At 40.3% G+C, this 21784-nt stretch overlaps 1 protein-coding gene across 6 annotated transcripts in view; it reads right to left on the bottom strand.

The window, feature by feature from the left end:
• APP (amyloid beta precursor protein) overlaps positions 1–21559 on the bottom strand; it is a 280905-nt gene extending 259346 nt beyond the window's left edge. For all 6 annotated transcript variants that reach the window (XM_039480477.2, XM_039480478.2, XM_039480479.2 and 3 more), the window contains exon 1: positions 21331–21559. In XM_039480477.2, the coding sequence (XP_039336411.1) occupies positions 21331–21387 (57 nt within the window). In that variant the 5' untranslated portion in view covers positions 21388–21559. The remainder of the gene's footprint in view (positions 1–21330) is intronic.
• Positions 21560–21784: the final 225 nt, after the last annotated feature.

The raw sequence follows: 21784 nt of genomic DNA, 5'->3' as shown, positions 1-21784 counted from the left end.
TATCATCAATTGCATTCCAACACTTGCTTACTCAGGACGCTGTTTAGTTCAAGAGGAAACACTGGCTGAACTTACTGATCTATTTTGCTGGAAACAGTGAAGATAAGTGGTTAAGAGTACAGACAATGAAGACATAGTTTAAAACCAGTCCACTGGCCAGCTCGCTCCCAGCTGAGGATAACAGTAGGTACCTCACAGGCTGCTGCTAAGAAAAAATTAAGTGAAAGCACTTTACAAGGCCTGGTTCATAGAATGTGCTATATAAGGTACACCAAGGAAGCCTCTCAGTACGCTATTTTTACAAATGCCAGAAATACAGCTGTTTATTCCAGACTAATAAATCACAAATAATATGGCATAGTCGACTGCCAGGTTACTAATGCAACTTTTTTCCACTGGAAGCAAAAAACGAAACCACCACCAAATCTGAACTAAGTATAAAATGGTAATTCTTCCTGTCTTAAATTTCAAAATACAAAAGAAAAGGTGAATTGCTATATACTCTAGCTCTTTTAAATGTTTAGAGTACAGAATGTCTTTCATGAAATCCTCTTGATTAAAATGCACATTCTTTTCCAAAAAAGGAGTAAACTGAGTATAGAAGATCCTCACCATTCGTTTTTATAAATGATTTATTAATGGGAATAGTCACTGAAAAATTGCATACTCACAACTGATGGGATGTTTGTAAGCTAATATACTTCTTCCAACACCCCAGCAAGTTCCCACCTCACAGCCTTTCCACTGTATTGTTCTCTCCAGCTTGAATACTTGTAGAAAAGGGGAAAAAAATTTCTTTCCCTACCCTGTTTCAGCACCTGAGGCCTCGCAAATTAAACTGACAAGACAAATTAGCGAGGGGAAAAAACACATACATTTTATTTAATGTTAATATTTTTACATGGCGGGAGGGGAGAGGAGGGAGGTCCACAGAAAAGCAAAAACCCAAAAGAAGCAGTTAGGCATGAAAGCATACATACCATTTTAACAAAGAGCAAAAAACTGTGGAAAAGTCACAAGACAAAGGAGAATGGGTTAGGGCTTTCAGGAGAAGTAAAGTGTGGAAGGTAAATCTATGAGGGAAACTAATAGAAGGTAAGGGTTATTTCAGTAAGGTTTGTTTCTGCAGACAAAGGTGCAGTGCCACCTCCTGGGGTCTCTCCAGGGATGGAGAGGGGAGGGAGGATATCTTCACACAGCGAAATGTTTATAGAAAGTGGGTAAAGCTTGTCCTGTGTCTGCTAATTCTCGATTATCTTCTGCTCAAATTAGTATTTACGCCAAAATGGCATATTTTGGGGTGGCATATTCTGATCCCCTTCATACCCTTAACAGGCTGTGTCTCTATACAGCTCCTCACTTGCTTCATTTTTTCTTGTAGCACTGACCACCAAGTGGCACAGAATATACTGACTGACATATATATATATATATATATATATATATATATATATATATATATATTTGCTCTCTGCCCCATCCAACAATGTATATATAAGTGCTGTGGTATCAGGAAGCTGGCCTCTTTCATGGTTGTATCTCAATGCTTGGCATAGTGTTGGTGTTCAATTAATGTACTGAATAAATGAATGAATGTCCATATTATGTCAGTATTTTCTTACAATGAGAATTTCTGTGATGTTGATGGCATAAGAATTTGTTTTTATTAACTGTTATTCTTCAACAGTACCAGAACTTATTATGTAGTTACAGTATTATTTTTTTAAAGTAAACAATAAACAACACTGTTTTTGCTCCAAAAATCAATTATATGCAATGTAATAATATAAAACTGGCCGACTGACCACAGAAACAGCAGTCAATAATCAAAATTACATGTGTCTGGCTGAATGGACTCTACAACCTTACACAGGGTAATACAACAGCAGCATTTCATCACATGTTATAAAATTTAAAGGCAAATATTGTCTCTTGTGGGCAAAGATTCTTATCTCTTTGGCAACTTTACAGAATTAATGTTTTTGACTTGTTTTTCACCACGTAACATCAGGCAGGAAAGACTTTAACAGCAGTGAAGTGGGAAGGAGGATGCTTTATTTATATCTGTGTAATCATGTAACCCACTTCATGCTCCCACTGAATGGCTCCAGTAAACTGAAATCACAGTTTCACTAATAACATTCCAGCCCCAGCTATATATGCCTGTCAAATGCAGCAACCTACAGGTAAGCTTCTGCCTACACAAGTAATCACAGAACCACTGAAATAAGAGGATTGCTTGTTTGAACTGCTAGATCAGCTTTTCCTTATTTTTGCTAATCTGGATGTTGCATGTTCATTACATTTTCTTTTTTATGTTGAAGACCACCATGTATAACACCACTTGAGAGCAGCAATTTACAGCAGTGGTCCCCAACCTTTTTGGCACCAGGGACTGGTTTCATGGAAGACAATTTTGTGGTTTGGTTTTGGAATGAAACTGCTCCACCTCAGATCATCAGACATCAGATTCGAATAAGGAGTGTGCAACCTAGCTCTCTTAAACATGCAGCTCACAATAGGGTTTGCTCCCCTATGAGAATCTAATGCCCTGCTGATGTTCTGAGTTCCCAAGACGCAGAACTCAGGCAGTAACACTCACTCACCCACTGCTCACCTCCTGGTGTGAAAGCCCAGTTCCTAACACACCACAGACTGGTACCAGTCCATGGCCTGGGGGTTGGGGACTCCTGATTTAGAGCATTAAAATCAATAATAAGATATTATTTAAATAATAATTAAAATATTACCTGATATTTGGCAAACAATCCCCCTATATCTCACTACTTCCAACCTCTGTTCAGGCTAGAAATGCCAAATAAAAAAGCACATGTGCACAAATCCATAGCTCCAGTTTCCCTAAACAGATTTACCTGTCCGATAAAATACTTGTACAGAGAACTTAAAATAGTATGAGATTTAATGTTAAGCAATAAAATGTAGGATATAAAATGGAATCTATAGCATAATCTCAAAAATGGTTTAGAAAATGACATAATAAAACAGACATTTGTGGGTGGTAGGATTATGCATATTTTTATATATTTTTAAATATACTTTTCAAAAGTTTCCTATAATGAACTTGTAAGTCTTTCCCAATTCAAAATCTAGCTTAAACATAATTTTTTAAAAAAGTATTCCCTTGGGCCAGGCGCGGTGGCTCATGCCTGTAATCCCAGCACTTTGGGAGGCCGAGGCAGGTGGATCACGAGGTCAAGAGATCGAGACCATCCTGGTCAACATGGTAAAACCTCATCTCTACTAAAAATACAAAAAATTAGCTGGGCATGGTGGCGTGTGCCTGTAATTCCAGCTACTCAGGAGGCTGAAGCAGGAGAACTGCCTGAACCTAGGAGGCGGAGGTTGCGATAAGCCAAGATCGCGCCATTGCACTCCAGCCTGGGTAACAAGAGCAAAACTCCACCTAAAAAAAAAAAAAAAGTATTCCCTCAGAATGTAAACTAGTACAACCTCTATGGAAAACATTATGGAGATTTCTTAAAGAGTTAAAAGTAGATCTACCATTTGATCCAGCAATCTTACCACTGGGTATCTACCCCTACCCAAAGGAAAAGAAGTCACTGTATGAAAAAGACACTTGCACACACATGTTCACGGCACCACAATTCACAACTGCTAAGATACAGAACCAACCTAAGTGCCCATCGACTAGCGAGTGGATAAAGAAGATGTGGCATATATACCACAGAACACTACTCAGCCACTAGAAGGAACAAAATCATGTCTTTTGCAGCAACTTGGATGAGTTGGAGGCCACTGTCCTAAGTAAAGTAACTCAGGAACTGGAAAACCAAAAACCGTATGTTCTCACTTATAAACGGGAGCTAAGCCAGGAATAAGCAAAGGCAGACAGAACGATATAATGGACTTTTAGAGACTCACAAGGGGGAGAGTGGTAAGGGAGCTAGGGATAAGGAAAAAAACAAGGTACCCTACTTGACTGCACTAAAATCTCAGAATTCACCACTATATAATTCATCCATGTAACAAAAAACAAAAAAACCTTGTACCTCAAAAGCTACTAAAATAAAAATTATTCCCTCAAAATTTTTAAGCCATAAACCTCAGTTCCTATTGTTTATATTTACTATTAAAAAAAAAAATGAAAAGAAAAGAAAACACTGCTTTAAAAACGGTGGGCTTTTTTTTTTTTTAAGTTTAAAGGTGTATAAGACAGCTGCCTAAGGAAATACAGATACCCCTATAACTTGTTTTGTTTTTATTTGTTTTAATATAGAGATGGGATCTCCTCATATTACCTGGGCTTGTCTCAAACTCCTGACCTCAAGAAATCCTCCAACTTCAGCCTCTCAAAGTTTTGGGACCACAGGCCACACTCACCATGCCCAGCCAACATCCTTACTCATTCCTACAAGCCATGAATCCTCTAAACATTGTCCCAAACACAGCATTGGCAAACTTCAATCATTTTCATCAGAATATAAAGAAACACAGGGCATGCTTAACTTCAAGGTTGGCATTTCTTTTGTGAGTAAAGCCTTGCCACAGATGAGAAGTCCTGAGGCTCAAACAGGAAAACTTCAAGTTTAACTAAATCTAAAATCATTAAACCTAAGTTATATGACTGAGCAAACTCTCTTCAAAGCGCTCAGTCAACATCCATGCTGGTAAATATTTCAGGAATGAAATGAAAAATAATTTTCAATTCCAAAAGTTCATCCATCAGGCATGCTTCACATTGCAAAACAAATACTTTACAAAAATGAATTTACAACAAGAGAACACCAATCCCACTTCTTCAACCCTCCATGTCGGGCAGTAAGCTTTCCACATTTGCTTACATTCTGAAAATCACTACTTTCCATGCCAGGAATGCACTAGGTTTAAGTTGTCAAAAAAATACCATACTTTAAGTGTAACTGGGTAAGAACTATGGGCACACACAGAAGAAGCCTTCCAAAACAAGGGGAGGTAAATGAAATCTTAACACCAGTGTTTCTAGAAATTCAGAAGCGAAGTACAATTCCTTATAATATGTACATGTTTACATACTCATGCATACAATAAAATGTGTAAGGTAATGAAATACCTATCTCCCTCCTTCCTTTTAGTGGACAGCTAATATTTCAGGGTTCAGAATCACATACCCTGGGTCCCAAAAGGTCCCCCCATTCCTATTCCAACAGTGCTTACAACAGACAACGATGAACTGATCACTGAGCCCCACATCATCTCAAGTATGTATATTACTAGTCCACAGAGAGGTTACAGTTACCAGATGCCTGGTAATTCTACTTATCCTACCTCACAAATTTTGTCCAGATCAGGCCATGCCTTCAAGTGGGCCAGAGTTTCTTAAAGCTCCTAGTTCAATATTTAACTGATAACAACAACCTAACATTAGTACCTTGTAATTAAAGGGATACAGCAACATGGAGCAGAAAAAGTGATGAAGAAAGAGATTAGAAGTTAGAGAACAGGGATTGGGCTTTTGATCTTTATACTGTGGGTGATTTTGAACAGCTCAGCATCTCTAGATACTTTCTTCATCTGTAAAGTGAAGAAACTTAAAAAGAAGGGCGTATAGATTCTACCTGTTCCAAAAACTATGATTCTCTTCTTCAGCCGCAGGTCGAGGAGAACCTCCTAGAGCTGCACGGTCCAATACGGTAGCCACAAGCCATATGTGGCTACTAAGTACTTGACATGAAGCTGGTCTGAATTAAAATATGTGAGATATGTGACCAGACATGGTGACTCACGCCTGCCATCTCAGTACTTCTGGAGGTTAAAGTGGACAGATCACTTGAGGTCAGGCCAGCCTGGCCAACACAGTGAAATCTCATCTCTACCAAAAATAACAAAAATTAGATGGGTATGATGGTGCATGCCTGCAATCCCAGCTACTCAGGAGGCTGAGGTAGGAGAATTGCTTAAACCCAGGTGGTGGAGGTTGCAGAGAACCGAGATGGTGCCACTGCACTCTAGCCTGGGCAACAGACTGAGTGTGGCTCCAACTCAAAAAAATAAAAATAGGCCAGGCGTGGTGGCTCACACCTGTAATCCCAGCACTTTGGGAGGCCAAGGCAGGTGGATCACAAGGTCAGGAGATCAAGACCATCCTGGCTAACACTGTGAAACCCTGTCTCTACTAAAAATACAAAAAATTAGCCAGGCATGGTGGCCTGCGCTTGTAGTCCCAGCTACCTGGGAGGCTGAAGCAGGAGAATGGCTTGAACCCAGGAGGTGGAGGTCGCCGTGCGCCAAGATTGCACCACTGTACTCCAACCTAGGCAACAGAGTGAGACTTCGTCTCAAAAATAAATAAATAAAATAAAATATAAATTAAATATGTGAGATGTGAATTTTTTTTTCCCAAGCCAAACTGTATCCAGCTTTATTAAAGATATTTTCCATAAATAATCATGGTATTTCAGGCAGGACATGAGCAGACAATCATTAACAGTATACATACAACAACTTTCAAACTCCCTTCTTCAATGGACTACCGAAAATCATAAGAGATGTGAACATTTTTGAAGACATAATATGGAAAAAGATTATGTCAGAGCTTTTATATTCATCATATGTTGAATAACATTTTGAATTTACTGATATCTGAAAATTAATTTCATCTGCTTATTTTTCTATGTGGCTACTTGAAAATCTTAAATTAGATTGAATGGTCCCCTTATGCCTCTATTGGATGATTCTGCTTTAAAATCAGACCTGGGCATGTATGAAGCCCAGAGGAACTCACAGATGAAATGAGCCCAGCAATCTGTATGGAATATAGACTTGGAGGTTACCATTTCCATAATAAATGTATAAAGGGCTGTTGTAAAACCATGTTTTTGTTTTCTTATTTTGTGTACCAACAATAAATCCATAGTAAATATCACTGGGTCTAAAAACAATTGGTATCACTTCATTTACGCTATGACTGAATCCTAATAATCAACCATAGCCCTTAATGACGATCTTAAGCGGATGTGCCATTATGCAGGCATGTGTAGCCTACTTTGTTCTTTGAATTGAATACATATTTAAAGTAATAATGTATCTTACTTCATAAAAAGATTATAATTTTCCATTTTTAAAACACATTTGATATCAGTAGGAAAAACTAAAATGAACTCACATGAATGGACCACATTTGTATTTCACTGACATCTAGCTAGGAACATTGCAACTAATTTTTGCAATCTGTATCAATTTGTTTAATGGACTTTAAATGATCAAAGCAGCAGAGACAGTTCTAGAGATCTTGTTTACTTAAAAATACAACAGATATGGATAAATAAAATATTAATAAGATTCAGGTGAGTCGAGAATGAGTACTCAAGTTCTCTTTTCTTACAACATATTCCTGGAATGCCGACTTTTTCAATTCAATGATTTTAAGTAAAGGTATATATCTAACTGCCTGCAAAATCAACTACTGACTATTTAAAATCAGATAGAGCTAGTGACAGCCCCCAGCTCTGCAATCTAAAGCCAGCAAAGGCCACCCATTTCAAACTGGGTTTGAAGCATAGCCAGTTATGACAACTCAAATATTTTCACATATATGAAAGCAAAACAGAATTGAGAAATACACATTTTTTTGGCAGACAATTTTTTAAAACCAAATTTCTGAAATTACAACGTAAACTATGACTATTAGAAAATAATGCATGAATTTTTTTTAAAAAGACTAATTTTCAAATTCTAACATAAAGAAAAATTTCAAACTTACCTACATGAGCTTCACAGATTAAAAAAATGTATAATTTAAAAATATGACCAATGTATCAAGACAGAAATATACATTCAAACACATCTGATAACTATTCTTTCTAATTTTCATTAATCAACAACTATTTGAGACATGCACAAATTTTCATGTGTTTTTCTGAAGGTGGTATCTAGAAGTGATAATTTTCCTGGCAGTTTAACATTTTTTAAAGAAGACATATCAAGATTTAAATAATCTAGCTTTTGATTACTCTTTCTTTTGAGACAGAATCTAGCTCTGCTGCCCAAGCTGGAATGCAGTTGTATGATCGCCACTCACTGCAACCTCCCACTCCCAGGTTCAAGCGATTCTGCCTCAGCCTCCCGAGTGGCTGGGACTACAGGCATGTGGCACCACGCCCGCTGATTTTTGTAATTTTAGTAGAGACGGGGTTGCACCATGATGGCCAGACTGGTCTCAAACTCCTGACCTCAAGTGATCCAACACTCAGCCTCCTGAAGTGCTGGGATTACAGGCGTGAGCCACCGCACCCGGCCTCTTTTTGATTACTCTTAAAGAAAACTGAGGGATCAAAATCAAATGTTAGAAAATAAAACCAACAGCAGAAAATAAAACTAGGAGCAGCTTTGGAGGAATCATGATATTTTAGACATTTCTTTAAGACAGATCCTGTAATATGTCAAACCATTAAAACATACTTCAAACAAATATTCAAGTGAAGACAAAATGCCTACTGCAAAACCTCCAAATACTCCCTAACAATAATGATTCAGGCCTACTCAGTTTTCCCCCACATCTTGATTTCATCGTACACTTTCTGGAACAGTTCTTCATTTAATCACTTTTAGAATAACTGAAATGAACAAGAAAATAGGTAAGAAATTAAACGAAACTTTAAAACAGCAGTCCCATTCTTACTGACGTAAATTTATTAAGATTAATGTTCCTTTTTTCAAAGATCTCCCCATTCTGTTCCATTAACACCAGGGAGCATAAACAGATCTGAAAAGTTATGCAGCCACAGTAAAGAGGTTCAGCAGGACAGGCAGATCTAGCTCAAAAGAGGTACTCTGTATCAAGCACTTTTCTAAAAACCTCAAAGCTTGTTTTGTCTGTGGTTGCTTTCAAAGAATGAGCACAACAAAACTGCTTTGAGGAAGTCTCTAGATCAAATGAAAGATAGTTTACCAACAGGGAGAGTAAACTGACTGCCACTGCTATCCACACAGAGCCACAGAAATTACCCCACAGAAATCACCGCTTTGTTCCATCACTCTAGCTGGAAGGCCTTTCCAGGAATGCAAGTCTGAACCATCCTCAGTTCCCTCAGCCAGAATGAAGGCTCAGCTCTTGGATGTTTCTACCGCAAAAATAAAAAAGCATTTCCTACCTCCTTCCTCTATCACTACAGAAAGATGTGCGTCCTGTGTGACTGGCTAGCAGATACGGGAAGATATGCAAATCCCAAAAGCCTACTGTAATTGCTCATGGAGAATCTTTCCTCCACGGAGAATGTTAAGTCTACCCATTTTCCTCTATCCCTTTACAGTACTGTACTTCTTCTACATCCCAGAATGCCAGTTGTCACCCAATATCCTACCACTTCTTTATCCTTAAGAAGAGAACTGGAAATGTATATGTGATGGCAATCCTCTCAGCTAACAGAACACAGTTACAGGCTTCCTTGCGTCAAGGTGTCACTATCTGACCCATGAGATTAAGCAGACAAGGACTTCTACAAAAGCTCCTAGACCTAACTGACCCATGGTCATCAATGCTTCGTCCCCATTTTAGGAACATTTAAAAGTACTACACTGCTAAGAAAATGAAGTTCGAACTCATTAAGGGAACCCAAAATTTATAATCTCTCACTATCTCTCTCACTTATATACCCCTGGGCTTCCTCCTTTGAAACTCTACACCCTCACTGTTCTTTCTGTCTGGAGAGCCCTCCACACTCCAGTTCACACCACTCACCCTTGAAACCTAGTTCAAATGCTGCCTGCCTTCTCTAGGAAGACTTTTACCTCCTCTATTGTAGCCTTTAGCACATTGCATCTCATTATTTCTGTATCTCTTCCCCACTGGACTGTGAAATTCTTCAAGGCAAAGACTGAGCTACCTTTCTATTTACTCACAGTCCCACCCAGATTCTAGATCTCCTGTTATAACTGAAACACAGGAGCCATGCAGTCCATGTCCCTAAAATGAATGATGACTTAAACAATTCAAAATGAGAGAAACAGTGAGTAAATTAACAATTTTTAAAACATCTTAACTCCAAATCAGTGTCAATATCACAGACGTCAATCACAAATGCCCTAAGAAAACTTGCAGTAGAGACAGAACAAGTGAATGCACAATCCCAATATTCAATTAAACATTCTGCATTAAACCTCCCCCCTCATCAACTAACAGAAGAATCATGGGACTTAGGCTTGGCTTTGTGTTCAACCTCTGATAGGAATGAGCACATGAGCAATGAAGTCAACAAGTCAGACCGCTTTCTAAATCTAAATAACTTCACATGTGATAATATACTCCTAGAATGCATCCAATGTCTTTTTCTCTCCAACAAAAAGACACTAATATTTTTTTTCTCATCTCATTGGCTATTTATTACATCAATAAATACAATTAAAAATACATGCATATAAGAAACACTTCCAATAAACTACAGGGATACTTCCCATCTGTGTCCCTGCAATATGATCCAGAAAATTCACCATGATATAAATTTAACCTCTGAGTCTAGCTCATGAAAGTGAAGTGAACTAACCAAATAGCAAATACAAAGAAAGGAATTACAAAGAAACATGGTAAGTCAGCCTCCTATTTTGTACAAGCACACCCTCTCTGCCACTACCACATCATTATGTTTGTCCTGGATGGCTCTAATGGCCATGCTGATACTCAGTCTTAAGGCCACCTCTGTCCAAGACTTCACTTCTACTCTGTTTCAGCCAAATAGTCACATGGCTACTCTATCATCACCTGGAAATCTCCCAGCTTCCATCAGGAATTCCCCCCTCTCCTATTTCACTGAACAAGCAGGAACAAGCGGTTCCAAAATTGCAGTTTTGTCTCAAATGCACCCTTTTAGAGGGAAACCCTCCACAATTCAACCAGCAGCAAGCAGTTCTGTAAGCTGCCTTTACATTCAAACACCCTATGGGTTAGCCAAGAACGCCCCTCCACAACAACCATAGGATTTTAAAATTCAATTTACTACTGTTGGATTTAAATTTTCTGGATTCTGTGGTATAAGAGGATTTCACACTTGACACAAAACACTAAAAATAAGATTGAGAAAACACTAGGAAGATCTAAAGCTAATCATAAAGACCTCAATTAGATTTTCAATGCCTGTCAGGTTAGTGGTATATCGTAGCATTGGCTTCAAGCCCTTGAAATTGAAAAATACAATTCTTTTAGATAACAGAGGTAATAGAATGCAACATACTTTTTTAAAGGGCCAATTTTGATCCTCTTCACACTAGAGTAAAAAGTAAACACTAGCTGTTAAATGGCCAAAAAAGGAGTCCCCCCACCTCAAAAAAAAAAGACAATGACGAGGGATTTTTCATCTTAAAGGCCACTCAATTTAATTCCAATACACATTTTCTTTCTAAACGCTACTATCTTCTTCACACAAAACTATTTCTAGGCACCCTCTATTGAAAGTGTCCCAATCAATCAGGGCATGGATGAAATAGTTCAAGAATGAGGCATTTATTTATTTATTTATTTTTGGAGACCAACTGAATTTCTGAAATACAGTTGCAAAGGACTGAATATTATAAAGTTATTGACAGTACTTATGAAACTTTTTCACAATAAAATGTTCCAAAAAGAGGCTGAAAAAAAAAACTAATTTTCTTTTTATACTTGTTCATCATTTCTTAAACGTAAGAGAAGGTCCCACAGCTGTTCAGAACCTTTAATCTGAATGTAATTCTTTATCACCACAACACAGAATTGTTTTAGTGCTCATTGATATTATTTAGTACATACAAAATATAAGGCACTGTCATGAGTGATCGAATTACTGTATAGAAAAGTGTGCGATCACGATCAATACTAACTTCTCGCCGGGCGCGGTGGCTCAAGCCTGCAATCCCAGCACTTTGGGAGGCCGAGGCGGGTGGATCACGAGGTCAAGAGATCAAGACCATCCTGGTCAACATGGTGAAACCCCGTCTCTACTAAAAATACAAAAAATTAGCTGGGCATGGTGGCGCGTGCCTGTAATCCCAGCTACTCAGGAGGCTGAGGCAGGAGAATTGCCTGAACCCAGGAGGCAGAGGTTGCAGTGAGCCGAGATCGTGCCATTGCACTCCAGCCTGGGTAACAAGAGCGAAACTCCGTCTCAAAAAAAAAAAAAACAAAAAACTAACTTCTCTCCTCCATCACCTGTTTTCAACATTGAATCACTCAAAGTAAATCTCCTGTCTACAATTATTCTTTTACATTGCAGTAAATATATAGTTCTTTCCCCCAGATATCTAAGTTTACCTTTATGTAGTAAAATGATCAGAGAACTTTAATAATACTACAGAAACTTTCACATTCACAACACACATCCTTCTATGTAGCATGCTCTTATACTCCTTCCCCAACTTAATTTTTTCCAAGGCACTTGCTTCCTCCTGTATATTCTGTCTACCCCACTGGGGGCAAGGACCTCGAAAATATTTGTGAAATGAAGGAGTAAATTTTCCTTTCTTGGTTGTACCCATAAGAATCTATGTTTCCTTATGTATGAAAATAAGCTAATTTCTACAGAAATTTGGTTTTAATTTTAGATTTTTAATCTAATATGTAAGTATCTATGATGAATTATTCTTAGAATAATTAGTCTGCCTATTTTCACATTTCTATGGTAGTTTCTTAGGTACTCTTCACTTATATCCTCAAACTAATTTACTGTAATGACAAAACCGTATTTGTTTTAAACCATAATAAGCAACTGAGAGCATCAGGATGGAGAACATGTGCTATTAAATATGACTTTTCATATGATGGGTTTTTATGTTAGTCTCTAAAGACTTAAGCTACGACTTCAAAAACTGCATCAGTTTTAAAGGCTTAATCCTTGAAGTAAATGAAGATTTTTTAAAAAAATGAATAAAATCAATAAATACTTAAAAAAACAGTGCTTATCCGTCTTTATGAGCCTATCAACTCAACTATAAACAAAGAAACTGAGTAATGATATTTATAAAAAACAATGCTGGCAAGGCACAATAGCTCACACCTGTAATCCAGCACTTTGGAAGGTCAAGGCAGGAGGATCGCTTGAGCCCAGGAGTTCAAGCTCAGCTCAGCCTGGGCAATACAGTTGGGACCCCATCTCTACAAAACATTTAAGAAATTAATTGGATGTGGTGGCAAGCACCTGTAGTCCCAGCGACTCTGGAGGCTGGGGCAGGAAGATGGCTTGAAGCCAGGAGGCAAGGGCTACAGACTGCACCACTGCACTTCAGCCTGGGTGACACAGCAAGGCCTCGTCTCAAAAACAAACAAACAAAACCAAACACAATATCGGTCTGCTTTTGAAAATTCATCCAATAGTAGGAGTAGATATAAAAAGTCCTTTTTTTAAGATAAATCAACCGTTAATGGATAATGCCATTTTCTTTACTTTCTCTTAAAAATAAAATTTATGTTGCACTAATTTTACTGTGAAATAACAATCAAGACACAGCCACACAAACAAAACTAAACAAATCAGTCTGTAGCAACTTGGGGTGAGGGCCAGGTCTAAAACATCTAAGTCTATCTCAATGGTAGAATTAAACTTCTCATTTTTCTTCCTGTAAAATGTCTCCATGGGGTCAAAATATTTAAGTCATTAAAGGTTTGAAATTTATCAAAGCCACAAGAGTAATAATGCATTTATTCACTTAACACAAATGACTTTTCTTTATGCAATAGATCTCTTATTCTCATAAGTAACCTTTAAGGCCAAAAAGTAATTTATCAGTCTCTATCATCTAGGATGCCTTACATTTTTCAATGAAGATAGTATGTGGCTTTCTCTGGAAGCTAATAAAAGCCAAATTATTAGATAAGAGAAAAATTATTAAATTCTCTCAAAAACAACAATCAGTCCAAAAAAATTCCTATCAAAATCACTGAAAAACTGGCTGGGTGTGGTGGCTCACTTTGGGAGGCTGAGGCAGGCGGATCACTTCAAGTCAGGAGTTCGAAACCACCCTGGCCAATATGGTGAAACACTGTCTCTACTAAAAAAAAAATACAAAAATCAGTTAGGCATGGTGGCACATGCCTATAATCCCAGCCACTAGGGAGGCTGAGTCAGGAGAACTGCCTGATCCTGGGAGGTGGAGGTTGCAGTGAGCCAAGATCGTGCCACTGAACTTCTGCCTGGGCAACACAGTGAGACTCAGTCTCAGAAAAAAAAAAAAAAAATCACCAAAAAACAAAAAAAATGACAATTATTCTTGTTGAATCAAATTATCTCATAAGAAAATCTTCTGAATTTGAGAAAAAAAAAGAGAGGAACCATCTGGAAATTAGGAGATTCGAACACTGTTTTGTATCCATCATTAATAAGACCTTGAGGAATTGCCGCACTTCATTATTCATCAGGATCCACTCACTTATAAAACAGGCTCATTTGTCTTTTCCCTTTTCCAAAATGTTTGTCTTATTTATTCCTCATCCCTGCTCATGGACTGTCCACTCCTGCTTCTGGAACCACAGGGTTCATTCCTCATTGTATCTACTTTAAGCAGGATGTTTATTACAAATATTGCTTCTGTCATTACACTTGAACCTCATACTTGAACCCACTTCTTGTCTTGTCTTTGGCTGAACAGAACAACTATAATTACACGAGCTGGTTAACAAAAAGCCATGTCGATTCTTTAGGGCTCTGCTTCTTGATTCTTCACTGTGTTAATCATAATTTAACCACAGTATCACCAGTTTCATATACTGAAGGCTTTCAAATGTCCTTGGCTTGCTTCTGAAGCTAAAAATCTTTTATGAGGAACATATGCTGATTTTTAAAAAATAGATATAATTTCAATTAAACAGTAGATCACTATAAAGTTTTAAAGATGTAACAGCCACAACATGGCTGGTTATACAACTTCATTTTATTTTGAAACTGACTTCTTAGAGAAATGCCACATTCTCAGACAATCTGCTTTTTAGTTTCCCTGTCTTGGGTGAACAAAACTTCATGCTTCCATACTAGGACCAAAATTCTTTTGCTGGCATTTGAAATCTTCCATTGCTACCCAGACTGGCAAAGCCTGTTTAATCATTTTGCTAGCAAAGATTCTGCTGAAAACTAAACCAAGCTTCTTCACAGTTCCTTTTACATAACTGACAGCCAACTAATAGTTAATAATCAAGTCAGTATATAAACTTGCTCAATATTAGACATCTGTGGCAAGCTGCCGGTGTGTACAACATTAAAAATGGGTCTCTGGGAAGCTGAGGTGGGTGGATTACTTGAGGTCAGGAGCTCGAGACCAGCCTGGCCAATATGGTGAAACCCCATCTCTACTTTAAAAAAAAAAAAAAAAAATTAGCTGGGCGTCGTGGCAAACGCCTATAATCCCAGCTACTCAGGAGGCTGAGGCAGGAGAATCGCTTGAACCTAGGAGGAGGAGACTGCAGTTAGCCAAGATGGTGCCTTTGCATTCCAGCCTAGGTGACAGAGCAAGACTCCGTTTCAAAAAAAAAAAAAAAGAAAAAGAAAAAAGTCTATATCCACATTGTGTGGAAAAAAAGAAGAAAAAACTAGGCCTTTCCCATCTGTGTAAAAATTGCTTATGCTGTATGCATATTTCCATACTGTTCTATATTTTTCAATGAGCATGAATTATTTTCATTTTTCAAAAAACCAATGGAAATATATAATACATATTTAATAAATAAAAGTTTATAACATGTATTCTAAAAATTGTATCTGAGATATGATGTACTTTTTAAATTTAGGTCAAACTCATAGACAACAATCTGCCAATTTCCTGCAATAGTCTTAGTCTTCATTGGCCAATAAGTAAATTAATTGGTCCGTAAGTGAAACATTGTATAGATTTTTAACTTTCAACTATGTGTGAAACTTACATATACTTGTTGTACATCATCATCATAACCATACATATAGTAGTAGTAACTAACACAGTGCTTATGCTAGGTCATCAGTTTACACGTATATTAACTCACACACTATTTCAAGCATTTAACATCAGTATTAACTCAATCCTCAGTAACTAGAAATACTCATCCCATTTTACAAAGGAAAAAACTGAGGCAAGAAACTTGCCCATGGTCAATAGCTCAAAGAGACAAAGGCAGAATTATGCCCATGCATTCCTTCTCTGGTCTGATCTCCTGATTAGTGTACAATGCTGCCTTCTTTACACACCTGAGAAACACTCAATGACTCAGTGTTACTGGCCTAACATCACGCCTGGCATCAAAATCATTCATTATAAATTGAGAACAATTTTGGTTCCTTCTACAGAGGTGAGATTTTGAAAAACCTCATCTTTCCCATTTTAACTATCTTCTTTCGTTAAGATACTATGTCTGCAAGGTTCAAGCTAAATCTGTTTCTTCAAAATGTAGCCACACAAATAAACCTAAATAAAATGACCTCTTAGGTTTCTATTTCAGCAGATTTAATACATGTGAACCTGAGACATTCTGTAGCCCTCTTTGAATATTATTAAGCATCCCTTTTTCATAAAATTATTACTTGATGAACGTATACAGACTTTTAAATTTAAATATGTGAATTTATTCCTAGAGCAATCATTGTACTCGAGTTTTTGCTAAATTTCTACTTCTATACCACTCAAATATATCGATTAACCAAGGTTAATCTAAACAGGAATATTTGCCAAACTTTTTTTCCAAGAAAAATACTAGTGTCCTTAGAGTAATGGTTATGTCTTAAGCTATCCACACTAAATAGTTACATAACATGTCCCCCTTCACTAAGCTTTTCACTTGCAAAATCAGCTTCAGGGTTTGAGTTCTCTCTGCTTTTCTTCTTATACAACAGTTTTTAAAATGCATATTTTATTGATTAAACTTGCTACTTACTCTGGGGGTATGCTCATTCCCTTCCCTGCTACCTTCTGTCTTCCCCCACCCACTCACGTGGGTGTCTCTGTACACTGGCTGTGAGACCCACGGGGCCACAGTGTCCAGGGGTTTGCAAAAGATGCCATTTCCATCCATTCCCATTTCATACGTCTGCATCTGAGCTCTCACCATGAAAAGGAAAAGATTTTTTTGTTTCTGTTTTCTTCAGTCCTTTTCTGTCTACAAAGCCAACCTCCTATGTTCATCGGAACATTTATACTATGCTATAGAATAGTGTTATCTGAATCTAGAGAATAGTGTTATCTGAATCTAGAATCACAAGAAAGCCAGTCGAGAGCTTTAAATTTAAAAAAAAGAAAAAAAAAGATTTCATAATCAAGCACAGTCAAGTAAAACAGAGAAAGGTAGAAAACCACCAGGCAAAACCAAAACACAAACAGAAAACGTGATTTTCCCTATCCTCCTTGTTGCCACCCAGGGAATCTGTTCATCTCATACTCCCTCCATCAAGACACTACTGAAGCTCTCTGGTCCTGCATTCAGCCCCTTACCTTCGACCTCTCAACTCCTTATTTCTAATTCCCTACTCCCTTGAGAGTACCCTGCACCAGCATCTGTCACTCAGGTGAGAGACAGAGACAGAGACACACACACACACACACAGAGAGAGAGAGAGAGAGAGAGAGAGAGAGAATGAGAGACAGGGAGAGAGATTTAAAGAAACAGAGACAGACAGAGGTGTATGTGTCCTGTCTGCCTGGGAGAGACAGAGAGGAATGTAAACAAATATTGTATATGCAAAAACTTAACCTCCAATCCCCAGACCTGGGATACAAACCTGGGTGGAAATTTACTACCAGGAAATGCTCCAGGATTATCTCTGCTCTCATCCTATCATTCCTATACTTTTCAAATACAGGAAGTTTTCTCTGTAACATATTTACTCAGTATATTACCTAATCCAGGCGTCCCCAAACTACTGCCCGGCATGCGGCCCCCTGAGGTCATTTATCCGGCCCCCCACCGCACTTCAGGAAGGGGCACCTCTTTCATTGGTGGTCAGTGAGAGGAACGGTCTGAGGGACAGTGAACTGGTCCCCTGTGTAAAAAGTTTGGGGACGCCTGACCTAATCTGTATTTTCCTTTTGGTAATTTAGTATATTCTTCTTTCTTCTACTATCATGTGCATGCCTTTATTACCCTGCAAACTTCCTGGGAGTAAGGGGAGGTACTAGGGAAGGGGAGGTAATGAGGTAAACAGTCAACTAAACCATACATTCGGGAAGCTTTACATTTAAAATATACCTGTACAGGTTGATCTTTACATTCGTAATTGACTGAGATTTAAAAGAAATATATTAACAAAATATGCTTTGTAAGATTCTCAAGGTAATACAATTTGCAGAAACAAGGTACATTTCTGCTGAATTTAATGCACTTCTCACTGATAGTTGTCACCACGTGAAAGGCAAATAATAGCTATGCTTATTTCTAGAATGACTGACAACATCATACAAATATCTCTATAAAAAACTCTAGTTTGCAAAAAACAGTAACATAGAGATCCTCTAGCAACAACAAGAAACACTTAACATAAAAATAAACTCTTCCCTTCCTTGAAACCAGTTTTCAGTTGATCACATTATTTCTTTTTAATTTTTTGGAATCAGCCATTCCTAATTTCACCTCTTAAACTTGCATGTTCCTTTTATTTCCTCAGTCAGGACCAAGAAGTGTTATTCCATCTAGTAACCTCTCCGCAGTACTAATAGCCTTGCAAGTGCTTTTCAGGAGCCTCTGCTGGTTACGGTGACAAGAGAAAAGCTTCTGCAGTCTGCCAGTTATCACGGTTTTTCACCGATTAGCAAGAACGGTGACTCCGTATAGATCACCATCAAACCTGAGCTTTACTGTTCCATGTGTAGGCTTCTCTTTAGGGCAGTCGGTACTAGTCAGCAGCCATAGGTTTCCATAAACTATAAATTAGCATTACCACAAAGGTAAGATGATTGTGATAGCTTAAACCCTCAATAGAGGAAAATAAAACTTAAGAGGAAGCTAGATTTTTAAACATAAATAAATGTGAGGATAGTGAAACATCATATTGACTAGGGTTTGTTAAACTCACACCTCTATCAACCTAACAGCCAAAATCATCAACCCAGATAATAACCCTGCTTCCCAGCAAGCCCAGGCCCCATTATCATTGCCCTTATTCATTCCCTTTTCACAGCCACCTGCAGCAGACCTATTTTTCTAAGCTCTATAAGAGAGTCAACTCGTAATTACATATTTTCAGTGGGCACAGAGAGAGCCAGATAAATCATCCTCAAACCTCAGTAGACTGAATTACCTACCCTTCTACCAACACGTTGCAAAATGGACTCATGTGAATCTCACCTCCACCCTTTAAGAGTTAATAGCTAGTGAAAAGATCCCAAAAGATGGCAGAAAGAGCAAATTAATGCAATTAGACCAAAAACTAAATTCAAATTTGCCTACATGCTTCCTATTTTTATACAGAAAAAAATATTGTTCAAGAAAGTTACATATTTAAGTTTTGACAAAATCTTAAAAATAAGGTTATACTTTTAATTACTTAAATGTATGGTTTTTAATTTGTGGTAAGACCGTTCCGGAAAACTGGAATAATTCTACAAATAAATGTAAGTCATGAGAGAAATCAGAATTCTCTTAGTGAAGTGCATTTTTATAAAACATGGAACAAAATTAAACTCTTATACAACCTGTCTTAACTAGCCCTATGGTAATTCCTGAGCCACTAGTGGGTAGAAATCAGAAGGGAAAAAGTTCAACGACCTTGCAAATTAGAAACTAAAAAACTGTAACGATGTGATAGTCCGTATAGCCTCAGTGGAATTACAGGAAAACATTTGTCCGGAAATTGCTTTTTTTCTTTTGGAAAATTACTAGGAGGTTGGGGGAAAGGAGGGAAAAAACCGGGAGGGAAGGTTGCAAACGGTAAAATACCAAATAGGAACCCAACAGATGTGAAAAACAACCTTCTCCGGCCCAAGTGTCATGCAAACAACTTCTAAGCATCTTTAGATGTAAAGAAAAACAGTCATTGTGTACAGGCGTTAGCTGAATGTTCGAGAGTTGGATGAATGGGGAAGACTTGTTATACACCTAGTGGTGGGTGGATTTCACTAGGCTGCAGCCTCCACACAGCTTTTCTTTGCTGCACTGCAGAGGCGCCATCTTCTCCGTCTTAATCTTCACTCAATTCAATCCTTTTATCTGCACCCTAAAAAAAAGACCCTCTGGACACTCCCCAGCATCGTGTGCCCCCAGGGGAACTAAACCAGAGTCCTCAGAGCTGCCAGGGAAGAAGCCGCGCCTTGATCAGACAAACGCCTCCTTGGATGCACAGGAGAGGAGAGCCCTTGCCTCCCACCATCCGCCACTGCCCTTTCCAGACGCACACCCCACTCTCCGTGTATTTCCTCCCCGCCAAGGACTTTACAGCCCAGCCCAAAATTAAGCCTCGGAGGTGATCCGAGGGTGGGAAGGAGAGGAGCCCCGAGGCTTCGCCAGACGCCCCGGCAGAGTGTCTACCCCACTCCGGGGTGGACGCGCAGCGCCGGGAAGGGAGCGGGGCGGGAGCCTCGGTGGCGCAAGGAGACTATCGCGGCTCGGCCCGCGGCGCCCGGACCGGCGAGGGCGGGGTGTCGCGGCTTTTGTTCCCGAGGACCTTCGGCCTCTCAGGCAGAAGCTGAGGGTGCGAGCGAACTCCCCGGACGTCCAGGCTTGGGAAAGGCGTCGGGTGGCTATGGGTCTCCGACCCCTCCCATTTCTCACAACTTACACAAAAGGGAGACGCGGAAATGCACAAAGTTTGCCTGCAGAAGGCCGAGAGCGACCCCGGCGCCGGCTCGGGCTAGGGTCGCACCCAGGCGGCCGCTGCCAGCAGCCGTGGAGGAGGAGGAGGTTCGGGCAAGGAAGGGGGTGGGGGTGAGGAGGGAAGGTGAAACGAGGCGGAGAACGCAGGGAAAAGGGAAGGGCCCCTAGCTTCCCGGGCTGTCCCGACTCCTCCTCCTCCCCAGGGCCCAAGAGAAAGGAGAGGGCGGCGATTTCGGAGCAGAAAACTGGCTTCAGGGACGCAGCGTTTTCGGTTTTCCCCACGTGCTCCTTCTCCCTTCCCCCCATCTGGATGCCTCTCGCCTCCCCCGGCCACCGCTTCCGAAGCAGGGACTGAGTCGGGGTCTGGGCTCAGGGTCGCCCCCTCCCCTTCTCAGCCCAGGCTGGCGCGGAACCAGGGACCCTAGCGCCTCGCCAGCTCCTTCTCCGCGGGCTGGAGCGCGCGTCCCTGGGGCAGGGCTGGGGCGAAAGCGGGGATGCGCTGGACGTCCGCAAGCGGGGGCGGAGAGAAGAGGGGTTCCGCTGACGGCCCCCAGCTTCTCTGGATTAAAGACTTGGGTTAAGGACTTGGGGGGTCGGGTCCCCACCGTGCCCGCCTGCCTTCCCCCCGCCTTCCGAGGCGCGGTACCCACCTCTAGCGCCCGAGCCGTCCAGGCGGCCAGAAGGAGCAGTGCCAAACCGGGCAGCATCCCGACCCTGCGCGGGGCACCGAGTGCGCTGCTGTGCGAGTGGGATCCGCCGCGCCCTTGCTCTGCCCGCGCCGCCGCCGCCGCCGCCGTCTCCGGGGCCCCCGCGCGCGCGCTGCTCTGGGTGCTCTCGCCTACCGCTGCCGAGGAAACTGACGGAGCCTGAGCGCGGCGGCGGGGCTCGGAGCCAAGCGAGTCAGCTGATCCGGCCCATCCCGCCCGGCACCCGAGAGCGACCCCTAGCGGAGCCGCCGGGGAGCTGCGCCTGCCCGCGCCGGGAGGGGCCTGCGCGCCCCGTGCCCACAGGTGCAGCGCCCTCGGCGCCGCCTGCAGCCCGCGCGCCCCCCTTCCGCTCCCCGGCCGACGGCCCACCTGGGCTGCGGGAACGGTGGGAGGGAGA

Source organism: Saimiri boliviensis, chromosome 18, assembly GCF_048565385.1.
Source record: "Saimiri boliviensis isolate mSaiBol1 chromosome 18, mSaiBol1.pri, whole genome shotgun sequence".
In the NCBI taxonomy this organism is placed as follows: domain Eukaryota; kingdom Metazoa; phylum Chordata; class Mammalia; order Primates; family Cebidae; genus Saimiri; species Saimiri boliviensis.
Note: the sequence above shows the minus strand (reverse complement) of the source record. Positions and strands in the feature narration are given on the sequence as shown.